Consider the following 15608-nt stretch of genomic DNA (forward strand, 5'->3'; position numbering starts at 1 on the left):
AGACGTAGGAGTAGTCATATCATCTCTACTTTATTATGTAATAACTAGCTTTAATTTAGGTAGGATAAGTGCTAACTAATTTGTAAATAGAGGAGGTTACATTTGTTTGTATATCATACGTTATTGTTAAGGACGTCTGTTATATATATATATATATATATATATATGTTAGATCACTGAGATTACAAATAGCGTTCCTTCTATGATAAACTGATAGGTAGTATTGGTATTAAAACACCCTTTAATAAGGAATGTAGTTTAAAAATTCAAAAATTAAGGTGTGCAATTGATACCCTAGAATTTCTCCAGGGGTCATTATAAACGCACAGTTGTTGAAGAGACGTGACCATTCAATGCCATTGAACTCCGTTTTATGTCATGCGCCTGATATAAGACACATTCCCTACTAATTGAAGATATGAGGCCATTTTATATTGTTTCATTTATGCACAGTCCAACAGAGGATCGTCAATTTTTTAATACTAATGCACATTTCTGTCTGCCTTTTGGCTTCCTCTTCAGTCAATCTCAGAGCCATCTGTTGCTGCACCATCACCATCTTGCCATATGCTGTATTCATCATTGACATTTCGTTCCTCATGAAAATGAGTACTTTGATATCTTGTGGTCGTATCAGCATGGCCATGCTGCAATCCCCGTATATGACCATTATCTTCAATGATCTCCCCAGTCTTTAAGTCAATTAAATCTCCCTGTGTTTCCACAGATTCATATTTGTTGATAATATTTGTCCATACTTCCTTCATGGTTTCATCTGCTTTCTTATGACGTTCCATTACTTCATCGTCAGTCAGTTTAGGGATTAATATATTCTCTCGAGACTTGATATATATGATTCCATTCTTCTCAGTGACATTTTCGTTGTTATCTTCATCAAAGGCATTATAGTAAGGACTGACTTCATTTTCTCCTTCACGGCCTCCTATTTTACGTACATATTGACCTTTAGACTTTTTCTTAGATTTAACATGTTTAGGTTTCGTCTCCTTAAGTTTTGCCGTTGATTTATCGTTTGTTTCAGATGATTTAAGTAATGTCTTGGGATTATTTAAAGTCGTTGGAGATTCATTCAATAAACCTCTCAACGCCCCATGAAGGGATTTTAATGCTAACTTTTTTGATTTCTTTTTCTTGGAAATCTTCATATATGCATATTGTTCCTACCGGTTGTATAAGTTCAGTCTAGCTAGCCACTGTTCGAAGGTTTTAAACTTTCAGAAGAGAATCAGTTAATTCTATTTCCAATTATTTTCATTTTCAATGAAACTAGATTTCTCCTGCTACGCGAAAATAAAAAATCTATCCAATTTAGAAAGGTTTTCATGTCACACATTATATGTGTATTATAGTAGACAGAGAACACAAGGTACAATATCTCAGAGAAGACATATAAGTATGTGAATTTTTTCTTTGTCAAAAAGGAGTACAGAAACTGTTAATAAATGACTTTTATGTTGTTTTTCGATGTGTCTCTAAAAACTGTGAGATCTAAAAGAGAGACAAATGAAAATTGGTTTATTTTCTTCAATTTTTGATTTCTTTATTCTAAATCGAATCAGAAACAGTTCTAGAAACGATGATTTTAAAACAATCAAACTGTTGAAATTCTGTGAAGGGAATAAGAAGATGTAACTTTCTTAAAGTTTTCTGAGAAAATTTGAAGGAGATGAGACCAGAATATATCTATAAAACAACAAAGCAAATGGAAAGAGTCATTCCGGAATTTCCTATGTACAATAGAATTATTTTATTTGATTATTTTTAAACATGATGTGTAGAAAACCACCTTATTCATTATACTATGCTAATTATAAACTTCAACGTGACTATTCTACCTCAATCCGGAATCTCTTCTTTCGAACATTAAAAGGTTTATTATTTAGGTACTTTTAAATAAAGTGGTGTAGAGAAACAATTATTAATCTACATAATTTTTATTAATCAGTGCTCCTGCAATTCAAACAGTTCAGGATGAGCAACATAACTCACGACATGATCAGCTCTTTCAAACTGAAAACTGATTTTTGCAAGAAAAATTTATGTATCCTCCATTTTTATTTACTTTATCGTAGTAAAATCATGAAGCCATTTCGAAATTATTATATTTATATAACAAAAATAAATAAAAAATGTACTTTTTTCAGAGAAAACCGTTAGTTAAGAGGAACAGCTGCATACTTTCCTAATTTTTAAGGACTGAAAAACTACCATCTAAAAATCAAATAAGTGCCTTAACAAGTATGAAATCCTGTCTTTTATTTGAAATGGATAATTTTAATAGCGAGTAGAAAAAGTGTACCCAAGAATCGTCCACGAAGGAGCAATTCCGACTTTTTTCTCTTTACTTGTGGTCAAATTATCCAAAATACTATGCTTCTCAAAATATAATTATGTAAGACCTTCGTCTTTCTTGAGAAACAGTATTTGAGTTATATGGGCAGCACTGAAGCAGTTTACGGAAACTGAGCTGTGACAGACGACCCAGGCGCATTGTCACGTCACGTCACAACGCCAGAACGAGAATTTCTCCTGCGCCGGCGTGTCCGCCAAGTCTGTCTGCCTGCGTATGTAAAAATCTGGAGAAAAACAGATGGGCAAAGTCGTTTCCTTGAAGCAAGCTGTCAATCCAAAACTGATGGGAAAATAGTGATGGGTGAACAGCGTCCCTTCGAGAACTGCTTTCATTTAGCATTATATAATAGGATACCATAGACGGTATCACTACTTTATAACGTCGACTATCATCTAGAATTTCTAAGACCTATCTGTAAGTCTCTCAAATCACCCAGTATCCATAAAAAAACACAATACATGCCCACTCACAATAGGAACATTAACTACGTCAAAATATAAAAAAAATCTTACATACAAACAAGGAGATTCCTCAAATGAGCGACACTCGTTTACAGAATGATCCTAATCAATCTATAGAGATGACAACACATCTCCGACATCCCTGTACCCAAGATAAACAACCCAAAAATTCCACCAAAGAACTCCCATTATTCTCATCACTTTCCTTATCAAACTCCGAACAAAGGATCCATTCTTTTGAATTAGAAAGTCAAAATGAACAATTAAACCATATATCAAGCATTACAGATCGTATCTCAATGGATGCAGAAACATTACAACTACTTTCCCAACCACTCCCAATGAGATCAAATATCATGTCATTTTTCGTCGGTGCATTCGTCGCAGTAGGTGGTTTCCTTTTCGGCTACGATACGGGTTTAATAAATAGTCTCATCGACATGGAATACGTGAAGACACATTTGGCGCCCAACCATGAATACTTCACCACTATACAAATGTCAATGATTGTCTCTTTCTTATCCATGGGGACTTTCTTTGGTGCATTGAGCGCACCCTTCATAGCTGATTCATATGGACGGAAAAAGACAATTATATTTAGTACTGCATTTATATTCTCCATAGGGAAGAATTCATTACAAGTAGCTGCATCAGATTGGAAGTTACTTCTAGGAGGTAGAATTGTATCAGGAATTGGTGTTGGTTTGATATCTGCAGTAGTACCATCATATCAAGCTGAATCAGCACAAAAAAATTTAAGAGGTGCTATTATTTCTACTTATCAATGGGCAATTACTATTGGATTATTAGTCTCTAGTGCTGTATCTCAAGGAACATTAAACATGAGGAATTCTGGATCGTACAGGATCCCAATTGGGTTGCAGTATGTCTGGTCTTGTTTCTTGGCAATTGGTATGTTATTTTTACCTGAATCACCTAGATATTACGTCATGAAAGATGAATTAGATAAAGCAGCGAAATCATTATCATTTTTAAGAGGAATAACTATACAAGATCCAAGATTATTGGAAGAATTAGTGGAGATTAAAGCGACATATGATTATGAAGCATCCTTTGGTCCATCGACGTTTTGGGATTGTTTTAAGACAAGTCCAAATAGACCAAAACAATCTTTAAGAATGTTCACAGGGATAGCAATTCAAACATTTCAACAATTCTCAGGAATTAATTTCATCTTTTACTATGGTGTTAACTTCTTCAATAATACCGGTGTAGCTGAAAGTTATTTGGTTTCAATTACAACATATGCAGTTAATGTGGTATTCAATATTCCAGGTATGTTTCTAGTGGAAATGGTTGGTAGAAGGAAGATACTATTATTTGGTGGTTTGATTGTTACAATATCAAATTTTATAATTGCAAGTGTTGGTTGTAGTACTGATTCTATCATTGCAAATAAAGTCATGATTGCATTCATATGTGTTTTCATCGCTGCATTTTCCGCTTCATGGGGTGGTGTTGTATGGGTAATTTCTGCAGAATTGTATCCATTAGGTGTTCGCTCTAAATGTACTGCTATTTGCGCAGCTACGAATTGGTTAATAAACTTTATTTGTGCATTTATTACACCGTTTCTTGTTGATACGGGGTCTCACACTTCAACTATGGGGGCAAAAATTTTTTTCATTTGGGGTGGGTTGAACGCATTAGGTGTCATTGTTGTTTATTTCACAGTTTATGAAACTGGCGGATTGACTTTAGAAGAGATTGATGAATTGTATACAAAATCGCCAAATAGTTTCGAATCTGCCAAATGGAATAAGATTATAAGGGAACGACCTCTTGGCAATCCTATTAATAGAGTAACTTCACTGAAAATCAATAACAAAGTTATAAACAAAGACGATGAAAATATTACCAAGAAGATAAACATAACTTCCAATGAAGTCGAGATACCGAACCTCGATGGAGTAATTCAAGATCCTTTAACTCAAGAACATGATTTTTCATTCATAAACCGAATTCCTATCGAACCACTGAGTTCTCACGACAATTTTGTTGATCTAGGAAATGGTTTAGGTTTGAATACTTATAAAAGGGGTCCACCTTCATTTCTTACCGATTCTAGTGATGACGAGTCAGGCGAAGGCGGGTCCTTTTCTGTCCATTATAGTGGTGACATTAAAGATCTCAACAATGTTAATACATATATAGCACAATTGGTGGATAGTAATTCGAATGCAAGTACAAATACCAATCATAGTATTTCGACCCATAAATTTTCACATAGCATAGGTACATTTTCTAGTACCACCCAAGGAACGTCAAATTATTCGAACCCAATCAACTGTAACAGTGATAATAATACTAATAATCTTAATACTAGTATGAACGATATTGATGGTGGTTTCTCCAGAGCACCACCAAATGAAACATTAAGGAGATACAGTTCTTCTTTGACCAGTAGCGAAAATGTAAAATGATAGGAGTTCAGGTAAATAAGCAAAACTCTAGTTTTAAAAATATTCATATATATATAGACGATAGTAAAATATTCTAATGAAACCGTAGGAATGATGGCTTCTTATCCATTTCTATATATTACACAATTCTATTTACTCATTATATCGATTTGTTACAATGTGTCAACATGCTCCCATTTACGGCGCCGAGTTAAATGTGTGACGCGCACGGTATCATTCCCGACGTGGCCAATTCGGTTTTCGATTTGGGGGAGAAACTGCAACGTTGCAACTTTGTGCAGTTGACAATCTGATTGAGGGAGAGATCTATTGATCCATTGATTCAATGATTGATTCCTTACTCGATTGTTTCGTTTTTTTGTAGATCGAGTCTAAAACTTTTATTAGATACATTCCCTTGGTCCCTTACATAAATTCCTTCTCTTTTGAATAATAAAAGTAGAGAAAGACATCCTATTTATCAATCGAAAAACAGTCTATCATATATTTCCCTTTGATATTTGGTGAGGCTAAATAAGGAACAACCTAATTAAAATGTATGTTATATTGAAGTTTTCCGGAAGATCCTGATTTGAGAAACATTCAGTTTAAAGTGTAATGGATACTTTATGGGTCCATTTTTCGAAGACTTCTATTTTTAGATGAACTCAATATCCATAAAAAGGCAGCTATTATTTATGGGAATAACTTGTTTTAATATGAGGATCAAGATTTTTCCTTAATCAATGCTTTCTCAAATGTCTCTCACTATTGATTAGGTCCTGGATTTTCCGTAATGGAGTATTTATCCTGGTATCATCTAGTTTTTTTTACTAACATTGAATCCCTTATCAACATATTCATTGAAGGAAGATTTGAAGATAATATAGTTAATCGACAAACAACAATGGGTTTATTTGCATCAAAATTATTTAGCAACTTGTTTGGTAACAAGGAAATGCGTATTCTTATGGTTGGTTTAGATGGTGCCGGTAAAACTACCGTTTTATATAAATTGAAATTAGGTGAAGTTATTACCACAATCCCAACCATTGGTTTCAATGTGGAAACTGTCCAATATAAGAACATTTCCTTCACGGTTTGGGATGTCGGTGGACAAGATAGAATCAGATCTCTATGGAGACATTATTACAGAAATACTGAAGGTGTCATTTTCGTTGTTGATTCCAATGATAGATCTCGTATCGGTGAAGCCAGAGAAGTTATGCAAAGAATGTTGAATGAAGATGAATTAAGAAACGCTGTTTGGTTAGTGTTTGCCAATAAACAAGATTTACCAGAAGCTATGTCTGCAGCAGAAATTACTGAAAAATTGGGTTTACATTCTATCAGAAACCGTCCATGGTTTATTCAATCCACTTGTGCGACATCTGGTGAAGGTTTGTACGAAGGTCTAGAATGGTTAAGTACCAATTTGAAAAACCAATCCTGAGTTTTGAGCCACTTTTAACTTTCTCTTAGCAGATGTACAATACCAGGTCGTTTAATAGAAAAATGGGACCAAAAAAGAACCATTTTGGGAACATTACTATGTGTGATCTTGCGCTAGATTCAAATGTAACGATATTACAAAAAATACATAGTAAAATATATAATTTAACAACAAATTAATCATATTACAACAGTGGTCGACGATTCGCAAATCTATATCTATATATGTTTGACATCGTGAATTTCAGGCCCTGCACGGTCGTGAGCTATTCTTTTACACAGATAACTTCGAGTAATGATATATGTCTCGCCAATGTAAACATTTTTGATTTCACTTTTAAGAGTTACCTCAATTAAGGTCAAGTAAGAGGTGACTGGACATAGGATAAGGTGCACCTACGACGCAGCTCACTTTATTGAGCTTGGCAGAACCAGAAGATGGAATCGGCGTACAATCCATGACTGTTTCCGAAATATAAGAACCCAGACATTTGGATAGCTGTTTTAGGTAACTGGTCTCTAAAATCAACTCAAATTGTGCGCCAAGTTCGTAAAGTGGCGCCGCCCCTAATGAAGGGTAACGAGTAACAATTTAGCCGCCGAAGTCTCAATTCTGAAAAAATCTCAAAAGTCCGTATTTATAATGGAAACAATGCCAACTCGATATAGAAAACTATCTTCATAGTTGTCAGAGATTTTATTTATAATTTTTAGTATCCTCCATTAAGCAAGAGAAAGCAAACAATCAACTAATTATTGAGAGAAAAGATGGCTGGTGTTAAAGCTTATGAATTAAGAACTAAATCTAAGGAACAATTAGAATCTCAACTGATTGATTTGAAGAAAGAATTGGCTGAGTTAAAGGTTCAAAAACTATCTAAGCCATCTCTACCAAAGATTAACACTGTTAGAAAGAACATTGCTCGTGTCTTAACTGTTATTAACCAACAACAAAGAGATGCTGTTAGACAATTGTACAAGGGTAAGAAATACCAATCAAAGGATTTGAGGGCTAAGAAGACTAGAGCTTTAAGAAGAGCTTTGACCAAATTTGAAGCCACTAGAATCACTGAAAAGCAAAGAAAGAAGCAAATTGCTTTCCCTCAAAGAAAGTACGCTATCAAAGCTTAAACATTTTGGAAATATGTTACTTTTTAGACTATATTCACGATCCTAGACATACGTATTTGACGATTAAGAAGATATACATATTTCGTCTTATGAATAGTATTTATAATAATTAATTTAAGATAGAATTTTTTGTAAAGACTAGTTGAAGAGTATTGTAAATTTTATTTTTTGTCAATAATTAAATGTTCCTAATTACTAATTTTATACGTATATGAATGAGATATTGAGCTAGACGAAATGTGGCTGAAGCGTTGGGGAACGGGAATAGTTGAATTTCTATGAATTTTCCAGATTCTACTTCTTGACGATCTCAACACCCCAATTCAATGTCAAATGGGTAGTCTTATCGTCATCAATAAATTTAGACACTGCACTATAATTACCTCTAGCGAAGAATCCGCTTGGAGCTTCACTTTCCGGTAGTTCGACTTCATAATATGGTTTAGCTTCCGTATTGGGAGCGTAGGAACCCAAATGATCGTCGATTTTATCCACAGCAATCCCAGCTTTCTTTATATATTGGACATATCTTAATCCTGTAATAATTTCATGCTGTACTTTGAAAGTTATTTTTAGTTTATAGATAGCATTTTCTTTAATTTGGTAACGTTTCGAAGCCAATTCTTTGATAGTTTTTTCATTGGTTAAGTCGAAAGTAATTGGTGATTTTTCTGTGTTGATTAATAATTGAATCTTTTGAATGACGACTTTTCTTTTATCACCGGGGAATTCTAATGGTAAGACGTCGGAATCCAATCCTAGAGATTTTTTCCATCTTGCTAGAGATTCATCCTCCGCATCTAGTTTCTTATATTCGTCTAAAGTTTTTTTTGCGGTGACTTTGTATTTATCGTTTTGTGAATCTTCAAATTCTTGGAATTCTGGAGTAGTTTCAGACATTTGGAGTTTTTATTACTAGGTTTACTTTTTTTAGTTGATAGAATAGGCTTTGCAAAGATAGCAATTCAAACGTGGATTTTTTGGATGACGTATCGATCGATAGTAACTTTGAGTAACAACTTATAGTATGAATTTCCAAGGCGGATCAAATTGATTGACGTTTTTATTTCCTGTTGAATAAATTTTATACGTATTGATTAAGTAAAGGAGTTAAAAAAAAAAGAAATTGACGCGTTTCGAGTTTCAAATTTCGGAAATATAAACGACAGAGGGAAATTTGGTGTTTTACCTTCATTCAACACGTAACAAGTATGTTCCAAAAGACTTCTTTGAACCAGTGAATTAGTTCCTTATTATATAACCTTGTTAAATGAAAGAGCATTTACAAGGGTTCTTACATATATAACATAATGTATGTGAGAGAAGTGTAAAAGGGTATGGTGTTTTTTTTGATTTAATATTGATGTTGATGTTGGTGGTATGATTAGTATATTATAAACTATATGACTAGTTTGAGTGCTATGTAGTTCTATTTCTTATTTTATTTTATTTTATATTATATGGGTTCATTTTTTTATTCTTGATAAACCATGATCTTTCATCATTGATTTTCTTCATGTTGTAGAAATCATAAGAAATAATCTGGTGTCTTTCTACTTACCGTAGGGGCACCTGGTCTAACTGAAGGATCATATTGTAAGAATTGTTTATTATGATTTTCATCCACTTCCATAATTGCTGCTTGATTCCCGCATCTATAACAATAATTCGGAGCACTAAATATCGTAACTACATTATTCGGATGTGACCAAGAATATCCGTCCATAACCAATTGATGAGCTCTTGCTATTAAATCCAATCCATTTGTATGATTAAATTGTTCACTAATATCTTGACCAAAAGTGAAACCTGCACCTCTGGGACTGATCCCCCATCCACCTCTATCATCAGGGTCTGACCATAGTAGATCACACATGGGTCCTTCATGTGGTACTTCTTGTATTCTATCTAATTCTCTAACTTGATCAATAGTTTCAATCATTGGTGATAACCCACCATGCAAACAAAAGATCTTATTATCGACTAATGCAGTGATGGGGAAATAATCAAACAAATCCGTAAACATTTTCCAAACATTCGCACTCCCATATTTCCTCAAACATTCATCATAAAACCTATAAACTTGGGTAATTTGTCTTGATTCATGATTACCCCTCAGTATAGTGATTCTATTTGGGTATCTAATTTTCATTGCTACCAAGAAGGATACTGTCTCCACCGAATAGTAACCTCTATCCACATAATCTCCCATAAACAAATAATTATTATCCGGACAAGGTCCACCAATCTTGAACAACTCCATCAAATCATGAAATTGACCATGAATATCACCACAGATGGTGACGGGGACTTGAATAGGTTTAACGTTTTCTTCAAATTGTATGACATCCACAGCCATTTTACAAAGTCTTTCAACGTCATCTTCAGAGAGGAATTCACAATTACTTAATTTTTCTATCCATGCATCTAACTGATTAATATTGGAGTCATTTAGATTTAATGGGACTGAAGATTTAGTTCGAGAAAGATCGATTATTTTGGATGTCGTTTCTTGACTTGTTGGTGTGATGCTATGTTCTTCATCGTCTGATAATAGTTGTGTTGTTGTTGTGGTGGTTGCCACGTCTTGCATTGGGACGTCGACGTCCATATCTGTGTCCATTTTGCTGTTATTATTATTATTATATCTTCGTGCTTCGAGTTAAACCTTTTTATTTTAAGGTTCCTTTCTTTTACTAGGTAGCTTTTTTTCTTTAAAAGGGGAAGGGACTTTCACGAGAGGGAGTATTTCAATCAAGTATAATACAATGTAGGTATTTTGGATCACCCTGTAGTGGACAATGCTGTCGGAAGGATTGTATAATATATACTTGCTGTAGATAAAGCTGTTACCATTGAAGGGGCCAAGTACTATATTTTTTTCCATATCAAGGGTAGCTTGTTGTTTTAAAGGACAAATGAATAAAGTAAAAATTAAATGTTTCGGCTGTTGTTTGTTGTTTTCAGAATTGCGAATGGCGAAAAGGGAAGAGACACACACACACAGCAGAGTGAGTGAGTGCCCCGGGTAACACATTGGCAACTACAAAATATTCTTCAGGCACATAATTACGACAGTATATCATTCTCTTATTATAATTGTTATAGCTATATGTGTGTGGTCTATCCTTCAATTTGACAAGACTTTTACAGTGTTGGTATGTAAGGCTGATCTGCTAGTCACAAATTAAAGTCGTTAAGAAATCCATTCCCAAACACACTGTCCGGGACGTCATTACAACAACATACAAAATGGAAATGCACCATCTATATATTTAACCGTTAGCTAACTGAGCGTATATAACGCCCAGACATCTCTCTTTAAGGTAAGTAAAGAAAAAATACAGCACACATTACAATATATCTACACACCATAGAATACTATATATATTAATATATTAATGATATTTCTTACACGAAAAGCGAAAAACGGACAACATTTTCTGAGGTTGTTAATCAACGCACCATTGCTCTAACGACAATGCATGAATCTATATCACACGTTACAATATATCAGATACACTATGTCAATCAGTCATTCAGTCACTCAGTACGTATATACGTATAATACATAATATCCCGAAATTGAATTGGCCCGATCTCCGGGTGACCCTTGATCATGTATCTCAAAGAAGAAGAAGGCAGCAACTTTCAAGAAGGGCGGCTTAATTTCAAAAAAGTTGTATGTATGGCAATTTAAGCAACACACAGACTTTGTACGTGCGTAAAATATATACATAACACGGTTGTAAGTCATTGAATGAAGATCACATCATCCTATAATCAATTAAGAGGTTAAAGGAATAATCGTAAGGCAATTCAATTCTGTTGTTAGAGTCATATTATATATACAGTTAGGTTTCGTTCTTCCATTTCTTACTTTCCACTTGTATTAAGCTGAATTGAATAAGGAAATACAGTCTACGAACATCGTCAATCCTATTATTATCATTTACAAGGAGACTAGAAAAGAAGATCATTAGGCCAAACAGTTTCGAAGAAACAACGATAAACAACATTTACATTCCGAGAATAATAAAAAACAATAATGGCTGGTGCTTTAGAAAACGCTCGTAAAGAGATCAAAAGAATCTCACTAGAAGACCATGCGGAATCTGAATACGGTGCCATTTATTCCGTCTCAGGTCCTGTCATCGTTGCTGAAAACATGATTGGTTGTGCCATGTACGAACTGGTTAAAGTGGGTCACGACAACTTAGTTGGTGAAGTCATTAGAATTGATGGTGATAAAGCTACCATTCAAGTCTATGAAGAGACAGCAGGGGTCACCGTGGGTGATCCAGTCTTAAGAACAGGGAAACCATTATCTGTCGAATTGGGTCCTGGTTTGATGGAAACTATTTATGATGGGATTCAAAGACCATTGAAGGCAATCAAAGATAAATCACAATCTATTTATATCCCAAGGGGGATAGATGCTCCTGCTTTGGATAGAAAAGTTACATGGCATTTTAACCCCGGGAAATATCAAGTGGGTGATCATATTTCAGGTGGTGATATCTTTGGGTCCATTTATGAGAATTCTTTATTGGAGGACCATAAGATCTTATTACCTCCAAGAGCAAGAGGTACCATTACATGGATTGCTCCAGCTGGTGAATATACTGTGGATGAGAAAATCTTAGAAGTGGAATTCGATGGTAAGACTTCAGACTATTCAATGTATCATACTTGGCCTGTTCGTGTACCAAGACCTGTTGCAGAAAAATTATCTGCTGATCATCCTCTATTGACCGGTCAAAGAGTTCTAGATGCTTTATTCCCATGTGTTCAAGGTGGTACCACATGTATCCCTGGGGCTTTCGGTTGTGGTAAGACTGTTATCTCTCAATCGTTATCCAAATATTCTAACTCAGATACCATTATCTATGTTGGTTGTTTTGCTAAGGGTACTCAAGTCATGATGGCAGATGGTTCCGATAAATCTATAGAAGAAATTCAAATAGGTGAACAAGTTATGGGTAAAGACGGTAATCCAAGAACCGTTATCGCTTTGCCTCGTGGTAAAGAAACCATGTATGAAGTTTGTCACATTACTCCACATCGTACAACATCTGGTGAAAACTTTGGTGTAATGGATTACGTTTGTTCAGGTAACCATAAATTGGTTCTTCGTACACCTCAGAATGTTACTTTGACTACCCATGAATTAGACGGTCAAACCTATACTAATGTTTCTTACTTTGCTTTAGAAGAGTCTGCTTATGGTCAAATAGTCAAGAAGAAAACTAAGAGTTACCAACATCAACGTCATGGTGGTAAACAAGAAACTGAAAAGAAAGTTAATGAATTTTTAGCTACTATCAATCCAGATTCTATTGAATGGGATGTAGAAGCCAAGGATTATAAAAAACTTGGTTACGATGTGAAGAAATCTTCCCACCAAATGATCAATCCGGTTTTCAAAGAATCAGGAAACTTAATCGCTAAACTTAATGAATTAGGCTTTTCTAAAGAAATTGCTCCACAAATGGGATGGTTGTTAGGTTTCTGGGTTGGTAATGGTTCCATAACCACATCTTCATTTTCCATTGATTCATTAGACACTCAATTACTTGACCGTATCACTGAATATGGAAAGTTATTTGCATTAACCACTACCTCTGCTACAAACCATTGTCGTAATTATTCAGGTTCTGGAAATCAAGATATCGAATTATCTAAAATCAACAATGGTAAAGTTGAAACTGATGGTACTATAACCTTCGATGACGACACTGAGCGCGAACCTTCTGAACAAGAACTAATTGATATGGAGTCATCTGGTTGCAAAGCTTCCAGTGAAATGACTGTCGCTCTCGGCGCTCCCTTAGTTCGTGGTAATGCTATCCGCCAACTACTAACGGAAAACAATGTCTTCTTGAAACTTATTGAATCCTTTGGAGTGAGAAAAGAAAACGGTTCTGAATACGTTAAGGCCATTCCAATGCATCTATCTTATGATGACATTGAAGTTCGTGAACAATTCATTGCCGGTTTAGTTGATTCAATTGGTCACGTCAAAAGAACTTCCAATGGTACTATCGAATGTGCTGCAATTTCTACTGCTTATAAATCAGTTTCAGAAGGTCTTATTAGATTAGCCCGTTCTCTTGGTATCAAGGTTTCTGTTACCACTAAGAGGGAATGTTTAGATAAACATAACGTGAAACATCAAATATGTTACAGCATCTGTTTAAGCGGTGCTACTTTAAGTGGTGCTCTAAGATTCTGTGCCCTCGATAAAAACAATGCCAACTCGAAAAAACCATTTGTTAGAGGTCCTGTTCCATTTTACTTCACTCTTAAGGAAAAAGATGAAGATAATTATTATGGTATTACTCTTCCAGATAGCACTGATAAACAATACTTGTTATCTTCTTTAGCTTTGGTTCATAACTGTGGTGAAAGAGGTAACGAAATGGCTGAAGTTTTAATGGAATTCCCAGAATTATTTACTGAACAAACTGGTAGGAAGGAACCAATTATGAAACGTACTACTTTGGTTGCAAACACATCTAACATGCCTGTTGCAGCAAGAGAAGCATCAATTTATACTGGTATCACATTAGCTGAATATTTCAGAGATCAAGGTAAGGACGTTTCTATGATTGCAGATTCATCTTCCAGATGGGCTGAAGCTTTAAGAGAAATTTCTGGTCGTTTAGGTGAAATGCCAGCTGATCAAGGTTTCCCTGCTTATTTAGGTGCTAAATTAGCATCTTTCTACGAAAGAGCTGGTAAAGCCGTTGCATTAGGTTCACCAGATCGTATTGGTTCCGTTTCCATTGTTGCTGCCGTTTCTCCAGCTGGTGGTGATTTTTCAGATCCTGTTACTACAGCTACTTTAGGTATTACTCAAGTTTTTTGGGGTTTAGATAAGAAATTAGCTCAAAGAAAACATTTCCCATCTATCAATACTTCCGTATCATATTCCAAATATACTAATGTTTTATCTAAATATTACGATTCTAATTATCCTGAATTCCCAGTTTTAAGAGATCGTATGAAGGAAATTCTATCAAATGCTGAAGAATTAGAACAAGTTGTCCAATTAGTTGGTAAATCTGCTTTGTCAGACAGTGATAAAATTACATTAGATGTTGCCAATTTGATTAAAGAAGATTTCTTACAACAAAATGGTTATTCTACGTATGATGCGTTCTGTCCAATTTGGAAGACTTTTGATATGATGAGATCTTTCGTTGCATATAATGATGAAGCTCAAAAGGCTATTGCTGCAGGTGCCAATTGGTCTAAACTTTCTGAAGCTACTAATGATGTCAAACATGCCGTTTCTTCATCTAAGTTCTTTGAACCAAGTAGGGGAGAAGAAGAAATTCATGGTGAATTTGAGAAGTTATTGAATAACATGCAAGAAAGATTTGCTGAATCTACTGATTAAACTGAGCATGCACTCAGAAATGATAAATAAGAATTTTTATAAACTGTTTTACTGAGAGAAAGAAAATAGTTAACTTCATATTACTGACGAATTATTAGTCCATCCCATTTTGATCGTGATGGATAATTTTTTGTTGCAAGACATCTATACCTATATACAAGAAAAATCATATTATAATAAACAATATTAATATATAAAAACTTTCTCAATAGTATCTAACGTAACTTTACGCCAACGAAGTCACACTCTAAGTAATGACATTAAAGAATCAATGACAGTTGTAGATGGACAATTGTATATTAATAAAGTATATACATTAAACAATTAATTTAGAAATATTTGAGATTAAATATAAAAAGGGT

General features: G+C 34.6%; 7 protein-coding genes across 7 annotated transcripts; 4 read left to right on the plus strand and 3 right to left on the minus strand.

Moving 5' to 3' along the window:
• Positions 1 to 518: 518 nt before the first annotated feature.
• Positions 519 to 1166, minus strand: SCM3 (Scm3p; the record flags this gene model as incomplete). Its single annotated transcript, XM_003667567.1, has 1 exon — positions 519 to 1166. One exon carries the CDS (start codon positions 1164 to 1166, stop codon positions 519 to 521), a length of 648 nt encoding a protein of 215 aa, XP_003667615.1.
• A 1743-nt stretch (positions 1167 to 2909) lies between these two features.
• Positions 2910 to 5279, plus strand: RGT2 (glucose sensor; the record flags this gene model as incomplete). The annotated part of the gene is made up of 1 exon (XM_003667568.1): positions 2910 to 5279. One exon carries the CDS (start codon positions 2910 to 2912, stop codon positions 5277 to 5279), a length of 2370 nt encoding a protein of 789 aa, XP_003667616.1.
• A 775-nt stretch (positions 5280 to 6054) lies between these two features.
• On the plus strand, positions 6055 to 6711 carry ARF2 (Arf family GTPase ARF2; the record flags this gene model as incomplete). The annotated part of the gene is made up of 1 exon (XM_003667569.1): positions 6055 to 6711. One exon carries the CDS (start codon positions 6055 to 6057, stop codon positions 6709 to 6711), a length of 657 nt encoding a protein of 218 aa, XP_003667617.1.
• A 767-nt stretch (positions 6712 to 7478) lies between these two features.
• RPL35B (60S ribosomal protein uL29) lies at positions 7479 to 7841 on the plus strand (the record flags this gene model as incomplete). The annotated part of the gene is made up of 1 exon (XM_003667570.1): positions 7479 to 7841. The coding sequence occupies one exon, from the start codon at positions 7479 to 7481 to the stop codon at positions 7839 to 7841; it is 363 nt and encodes a 120-aa protein (XP_003667618.1).
• Positions 7842 to 8135: 294 nt separating this feature from the next.
• On the minus strand, positions 8136 to 8741 carry RDI1 (Rdi1p; the record flags this gene model as incomplete). Its single annotated transcript, XM_003667571.1, has 1 exon — positions 8136 to 8741. The coding sequence occupies one exon, from the start codon at positions 8739 to 8741 to the stop codon at positions 8136 to 8138; it is 606 nt and encodes a 201-aa protein (XP_003667619.1).
• A 628-nt stretch (positions 8742 to 9369) lies between these two features.
• On the minus strand, positions 9370 to 10464 carry PPH21 (phosphoprotein phosphatase 2A catalytic subunit PPH21; the record flags this gene model as incomplete). The annotated part of the gene is made up of 1 exon (XM_003667572.1): positions 9370 to 10464. The coding sequence occupies one exon, from the start codon at positions 10462 to 10464 to the stop codon at positions 9370 to 9372; it is 1095 nt and encodes a 364-aa protein (XP_003667620.1).
• A 1425-nt stretch (positions 10465 to 11889) lies between these two features.
• Positions 11890 to 15246, plus strand: VMA1 (H(+)-transporting V1 sector ATPase subunit A; the record flags this gene model as incomplete). The annotated part of the gene is made up of 1 exon (XM_003667573.1): positions 11890 to 15246. The coding sequence occupies one exon, from the start codon at positions 11890 to 11892 to the stop codon at positions 15244 to 15246; it is 3357 nt and encodes a 1118-aa protein (XP_003667621.1).
• Positions 15247 to 15608: the final 362 nt, after the last annotated feature.

The sequence above is a fragment of the Naumovozyma dairenensis genome, chromosome 1 (assembly GCF_000227115.2).
Source record: "Naumovozyma dairenensis CBS 421 chromosome 1, complete genome".
Classification (NCBI taxonomy): Eukaryota; Fungi; Ascomycota; class Saccharomycetes; order Saccharomycetales; family Saccharomycetaceae; genus Naumovozyma; species Naumovozyma dairenensis.